At 35.4% G+C, this 7,500-nt stretch overlaps 1 protein-coding gene across 1 annotated transcript in view; it reads left to right on the forward strand.

Moving 5' to 3' along the window:
* The window catches only part of LOC136835812 (uncharacterized), a 16,628-nt gene extending 10,178 nt beyond the window's left edge, over window positions 1-6,450 (forward strand). Inside the window, exons 10-15 of the mRNA XM_067099665.1 lie at window positions 246-372; window positions 1,355-1,424; window positions 1,841-1,948; window positions 3,768-3,849; window positions 4,731-4,920; window positions 5,586-6,450. Coding sequence (XP_066955766.1) covers window positions 246-372; window positions 1,355-1,424; window positions 1,841-1,948; window positions 3,768-3,849; window positions 4,731-4,920; window positions 5,586-5,719 — 711 coding nt within the window. The 3' untranslated portion in view covers window positions 5,720-6,450. The remainder of the gene's footprint in view (window positions 1-245; window positions 373-1,354; window positions 1,425-1,840; window positions 1,949-3,767; window positions 3,850-4,730; window positions 4,921-5,585) is intronic.
* The last annotated feature ends 1,050 nt before the right edge of the window (window positions 6,451-7,500 follow it).

The raw sequence follows: 7,500 nt of genomic DNA on the forward strand, positions 1-7,500 counted from the left end.
AATAAAATTTGATAATCAAATATTTTATCATATAAAGTACGGCAGTGAATCACAACAAGAAAGCTGTTTATGTTACTCGTAAAGCACTGCCTTATTTACGTAGAATCTGTACAGAATATCTATGAAAGGCGCTACTGTACACTTGCGTCTTTCAATGTTCCATTTGCATGAACATTTGAGAAACGTTACTGAAAAGAGAGAGACGTTTTGAAAGGCTGTTCATTGAAATATATGCCTTTTCCAAGTCGTGTAGGCTTCTGTGCCTTGAAAAGAAGATACAAGAGGAGTGTGGTTGTGCCAATGCTATAAACGATCTTCTCCAAGCCCTCAATAGTCCTTTGCCCAGGTGTAACCCTACAAATATCACTCAAGGTAAGATCTCTCTCTCTCTCTCTCTCTCTCTCTCTCTCTCTCTCTATGAAGTAACTCTCTCTCTCTTCCATTATGAAGTAAACGAAACTTTTCGATGTGAGGCAGACGAAATGATGATGTTTGTGGTATCTCATTAGGCCTTCTCTCTGATGAGGTAATCTTTTTTTCCATGAGGCAGACGAAATGACAATGTTTGTGGCATCTAACTCTCTCTCTTTATGAAGTAACTCACTTTTCCATGAGGCAGACGAAATGGCAATGTTTGTGGCATCTCATTAGTCTCTCTCTCTCTCTCTCTCTCTCTCTCTCTCTCTCTCTCTCTCTCTCTCTCTCTCTTATCAAGTAACTCACTTTTCCATGAGGCAGAGGAAATGACAATGTTTGTGGCATCTCACTAGTCTCTCTCTCTCTCTCTCTCTCTCTCTCTCTCTCTCTCTCTCTCTCTCTCTCTCTCTCTCTGATGTACAAACACTTTCCATGACGTAGATAAGGAAGTAAAACTTGTGGGACTTTATTTCAGTGGCCAAGGATAGTAAATGTTTAATGTTTCACTGTTAATCTCAAGTGTCCATATTAACTGTCTTATAATCATTAAATGAATTCATAAAATCAATGTTGTCTTGGTAACGTATGTATGTTTGTGATTATCTTTTATGTCATATTTACAAGCAAGTACTAATTTATTTTGTTTGCAAATGATTTTTTTATCTTATATACTCATTTGGTCATGATAACAACTTCATTTGGTAAAGAAACTGCGTTAGTATATTCTACAAAACTCAGTGTAACTCCCTTTCCTTCTCATTTTTGAAGAAGCTATCTTATATATTCTTTTGGTCATGATAACAGCCTTATTTGGTAAAGAAACTGCAGTAGAATATTCGACATATCTCAGCTGTAATTTCTTTTCTCTCTCATTTTTTTGAGTAACTTCTTAAACTTGTCTCCTTAGCCATGAACTCAATATTATATTCTTCCACAGATCTCTGCCGTCAAGTTCAGAAGAAAGTAATCACTGATGGAAGGCTTTGTACCTGTCCCCCTGCTTGTGAGTAAGTGTTTGGGAATTCATGACTGATTAAACTGAACGAAATAGTGCTGAAATATATGTATAGAAAGAGAATTCTCAAGAGTTCTTTGACTATACTAAAAAAAATGCCTTTTATTCTTTTGTGTCAAGTTCTGTATCTTACAAAATACTGTTTAGTTAGCCCCTTAGAGAATATTAATAACAATATGCAAAACACTGATTCACTTTTAACTAGCTTAGGAATCTTCTGTGCAATATGTATCTTATTTGAGACTTCCTTTGTATTAAAAAATTAAAAAATATTCAAAGGTTTTGCTCGTATGCTATAAAACAGAAACTGAAACATGAGAGAGAGAGAGAGAGAGAGAGAGAGAGAGAGAGAGAGAGAGAGAGAGAGAGAGAGAGAGGAGTTCATTTAACATTTCTCATCTGTTTCAGAGAACTGATCTACAATCCTCTTCTATCTATGAATCAGATCAACCAGAAGTTCTACAGGCTTCTGAAGAACAAGAAATCCATTTACGTGGGCGACGATGTATGCTCTGGGTATGTTGTCTGAAATTAATTTAATTTGGCACCTTGAAAGCACGCTCTATATAAACTGCTCAGTTTGATGATATACAGGTCTTCTTGAATGATTTATCATATTTGTAAGTTCACCCAAAAGCAGATCTGAGAATAGACATAGAATTAGAGTATGCTGAAAACGAGAAATTGAAAGCCAAGGGTATTTCAAAGTCGATTCTGACCTGAACAAGCGAGATTGAGACTGAAGAGGCTAAAGGCTTATCATAAACACAAATCGACAACACATCACATACATATCACAAACAGGTTGAAAACAAGTCGACGACTGTAACTGTAAAACGAACCTTTGGCAAATGCTGGTTAGAACGACCTACGACCTAATGGTCATTGACTTGTTTACATCCTGCATGTGATTTGTGTGAAGTAAGTAGCTGACTTGTGTTTATGACACGTTCTACTGAAATACACGAAAATTCGAGTGTATTCAGTTCTAGAATTATGACAACAAAATTTTGTAATTACGTCGCTGTTTTATAACTGTATTGTTGTTTGAAGGTAGTCAAAGGCTGCTCTTGTAGGAAGCCTTCATTATCACTACACTTCACAATATCCTTATCTCTGTTGGAATTGACATTCCTTGGCTTCTATTTCCAAGGAAGGGCGGAGACCTCCTGGCCAGGTAGGATGGGTTGAGTTAGGACGATTTCCTTGAACTGTCTTTGTCACAATTGTTTCTTCTTTAAGTAGAATCCTTGCTGTCATCAACATTGTTTTACGGTCAATATTTCATCCTATCCTTTTCTGCAGTGAAGTTAAGTGCATGAACAAAAAGATAAATGATTAGAGCTTAAAAGAAAAATAAAACAACAAATGATTCCCATTCATGATATTACTTCCCATTCATGATATTACTTATTTGTTAGGATTTCAGAAACATAGTAATAATAGATTACCCATAAAGGATGAGCAGAAAAAAATGAATCCTGGGCGATTGAAGATAATTTCTCATATCATACTTATCATGATTATTGTATCACGGGTAGTTGTATTGTGATTTATATTATTGTGAATATTTCCATGTAAGTTTAGCAACCTGTTGAATAGTGTTATTCAGTGAAAATGATAGATCATGACATTGCTCCCTAAAGTCATATACTGTATAAGATATGAAATTCAATATTTTTATTTTATCATTCTTGCAACTTCAGCTTATTAGGTCTTTAAATGTGTCTGGCAATATCATCCTTTTTCTTTGGAGAATGATTATTTGGAAATTAATATAATACTGACTTCATAGATTGTAGAACCCTTCTTCATTCTCTTAATTTTAACCCAATGTTTTCGTTTGAGTCATCCCTTTTTTTGGGTGAAAAATCAGTGAAAATCAATACAATACTGCCATCTTAGTTTATAGAATCATTATTTATTCTCTAAATTTTAACCAGATGTTTTCGTTTGAGTCATCCCTTTATTTTGGAAAAAAAATAAACTGAAAATTTATACAATACATCCTTCTTAGTTTATAGAATCCCTCTTCATTCTCTTAATTTTAACCCAGTGTTTTCGTTTGAGTCATCCCTTGTTTGGGAGAGAAAAAAATGAACTGAAAATTAATACAACAGAGTTGGGAAAAAATCAACTGAAAATTAATATAATACTGCCCTCTTAGTTTGTAGAATCATTTTTAATTTTCTAAATTTTAAGTATATGTTTTCGTTTGAGCCATTACAGTATTCTGGAAAAAGAATCAACAAAGAACTAATATAATACTGACTTCTTAGTTTGTAGAATCATTCATCATTTTCTTAATTTTAACCCAACGTCTTCGTTTTTACAGATCTGGTCTATCGACAGCACGTCTTCACATTTACCTCGAGTCTCTGCTGACAGAAGTTATCACGGAGTCGCCTGCAATGTCTGTAAGTCTTATTGACATTCACATGGGACAGGGAACTGACTTGTTGAGCAAGTTTATATATTGCTAGACAGATTAACCTGTAATTGTATGGTAGACAGGGGTAACTCTCCGTAACAACCATTTACAAATAAATTTTAAATTAAAAGAAAAGGGCGATTTTAAGTTAGTATAATGTGTTACAAACAGCTATCAAACCGTAAAGATATTTTTGTCGAAAAAAAAAATACTTTTCATTTTTTCAGAAACCAGATGGTTTTACACCTAAGATATTTAACTACTTTTCACTAGGGAATTTCACTTGTGCTTTTGTTTATTATACATTAGGGACTTTCATTTCATTATGTAATTTAGAAACTGATCACTGGCCTTCTCCTTTCTTAGCTGAACCAGTTGATTGGATACTTATTATTTAGATAAGTCTAAGCAATTCAGTGAAAAGAATTTACAGTCTATCTCCCACACATAATTTATACTCTGTACCTTATCATTTGTTTGTTAAGCCAATTAAGAGCTCCTTGTTGGGTGAGTCGGTAGAGCTGCGGACTGTCACTCGATGGACCGGAGTTCAATTCCCCGGCCGGCTGATGAAGAGTTAGAGGAATTTATTTCTGGTGATAGAAATTCATTTTCGCTATAATGTGTTCGATTCCACAATAAGCTGTAGGTCCTGCTGCTGGCAACCAATTGGTTCTTAGCCACGTAAAATAAGACTAACCTAGAGAGCTGTTAATCAGCCTCAGTGGTCTGGGTAAAACTAAGGTATACTTAACTTTAAACCACACTAGTGCTATTGTTTTATCACGTTGCATTCTGTTACACCTCACCAATTTCTTAAACAAGATCTACGCTCTGTCTCCAACACAAGCTTCATTCCTCTTTCAGTTCAACGACTTACTGGCTAACGTCGGTGGGCACCTTGGATTATTCATAGGACTCTCTCTAGTGACGGTGGTAGAGCTGGCAGAGTTGGTCTTAGATCTTGTCCTGTGGGGAGGTCTCGCGTCGGGGAGAATTTGCAAACCGAAGTCTTCAGAGACGTCTTCGCCCGTCTCTTCTATCGGGATACTTCAGGGTATGATGCTTTTTGCTTTTATTTGTCTTTTTGCTGGCTATGCTGCTTCACAATTTGGCTTTCAATCATTTAAGTGCTTTTGTTATCATTTTGAATTAATTAGATGTAGCTAAGCTTGCATTTAATAGGATTCATTTGATACAAATAGTAATAAGTATATATATATATATATATATATATATATATATGTGTGTGTGTGTGTGTATATATACAGATACATACATAGACATATATATCATATATATATATATATATATATATATATATATATATATATATATATATATATACACATATAAATCGGTTCCCATGACAGTGATTGGTTGAATGAAACAAGGAAACTGTCATAGCCTAATCCATCATATTACCATTTGTATGAAAAGTCACTGAAATATAAGTCTGGTGGCCAGCAGCAAATGATAACTTTTGGGATAAACAGCAATGTATCTTTTAGCCAGAGAGAACCTTCTGTGTACCTGATTGCTCAGCCATGTGACAATTGTGGCAGACACAAAATAACGTAACAATACGCACCATTACCATAGACGTTGGTGATAACCCAATCTAACTGTTTCCTCTGTAAAGTAAATCTGGTGTTGAAGGCTGCAATTTTCATTTGTATTTACCTGCGAAGACTTACTCTTTCTTGTCCTTTTTATAAGCAGACGGCGTTCCTCCTCCAGCAGATTACAAGAAACCACCGTTCAAACAAGTCAACGACTATTACGATTGGTACGAGGAACTGCCCCCCGGCGGAGTCCTGAATTTCAAGAAGTTTGGTCTGAGAAAAACTCAGTAACATCGAGGACTGATAACTTCCTCAGCTCCTAATCTCCTCTGAGTCTGCTGAGCCTACAATAACCACTTGAAGTTAATACGAGATAACGTCTGGTGACATACGTGATAAGATGATACAAAAATACCACTGAAGAAAAAAAAGTGCGAGGATTTATTTTGTATCTCCATAGGATTTAGGGATTTTGCCGCGAATTAATTAAGTACCGAATTGAATGATGTTGAATAATTAGGCTTTACCTGCAAGTATATAGGGCGCGTTTTTTAATAGATTTGCATTGTTGAAGTCTGTTAAGATAATTATCATTGATTAACTGTCACCCATTTATTGATAAGCTCTGGGTACTGTAATATGCAATGAGACAACAAGGTCATGAAGTTAAGTGTAGCCGGTAAGTATAAATTTATTCGTCAATATAATGTAATTTATTAATTTATCTTACTGAGTTTGCTGACAGTGGATAAAACTCACGCACTAAAAGTTTTAGCTTAGTGTTGCGTGGTAAGAGAATTTCATTCATAAGGTACGTGTTTTTTTTTTCATTTTAACGGCAGATTAAAATTCAATGTACTAATATATTAACAAAACATAGAGTTCCTTTCAGAAGACAATACTAAAAGTTGACTTACTGTAAAACAGTCATCAGGTTTATGAAAGCTATTGGCAAATGACGTCAGATTCAAATGCCCCTTTGGCAATGCAAAAATCGAAAAAAACTATAATTTAAAAAAAAAGGAACAGCGTTAACAATGTCGTTCTTCTGCAGTATGAAAAAGGTCATTGAAGGAAAAACTGTCAGAAGTATGCGCATGCGCTGGTGTAAATGCGCGAACGCAAAGTAACACAAGTTACACAACGACTATCCGGGATCTGTTAGGCCAGGTCACTGAGCTGCCAGTCTCTCTCTCTCTCTCTCTCTCTCTCTCTCTCTCTCTCTCTCTGCGCCACTGTAGAAGTCTTGAATACCCAGGTCGAAGGTAATGCAATATTAAAATCTTCAAAGGTGATAGTTTCAGTGTCGTCAAGATTTTGCATCCAACAATTGGTGTGACCAACATAGGTAAGTTTCAGGAGGTAGCAAGGTCCCTGTCATAATTGCAATGTTACATATTATACAGGCCATAAACCTTCCCTCTAGAAAACGTACTTGAAAGTCATTCCATTGAATACACTGGGTTTCCTTTAAATGCCTTTCATTATTCCACTTTATAAGATAATGTAAAACTTTCTCGTAAGTGTGACAAACAAACATCCGATATGTTATTCCCCTAGGGCCTAGGTAATCATTTTAGAAAAATTAGTTGTTTCCTGATATCTGTTGTACATTCTAAAATTGTTTATCTGTCTTAGTTACATAAATTTCCTTTATCAGTGAAAATTTAATGCAGAAATTGCTGAGGGTGAAAATACAAATGCGTTTATCGGTGACATTGATCTTGCAAAATATCGCGTGACCGCGTAGACCTGTCAAGTTAACGAGAAAAATGGCGTCAAACCCATCTTAGTGGTAACCGTGTAATGAATAAAACGCATGTAATCATTCGATGCGTGAATGGACAAATAAAATACCACAAGGGAGGATAGTTGAAGGCATCGATGAAAGAGAGTCCACAGAGAAAGCGTGACGTTTTGGAAATGAGTTTTGAAAACGCCTTGAACTAGCAGTCTTTAAGAAGAAGTTTTACTTTATTAAAAAGCTACCAAAAAGTAACCTCTCTCTCTCTCTCTCTCTCATAACAATCTCTCTCTGTAAGACTGTAGGTTGTAGTCAAAAATTTAAAAAA

This window comes from Macrobrachium rosenbergii, chromosome 55, assembly GCF_040412425.1.
Source record: "Macrobrachium rosenbergii isolate ZJJX-2024 chromosome 55, ASM4041242v1, whole genome shotgun sequence".
Taxonomy (NCBI): domain Eukaryota; kingdom Metazoa; phylum Arthropoda; class Malacostraca; order Decapoda; family Palaemonidae; genus Macrobrachium; species Macrobrachium rosenbergii.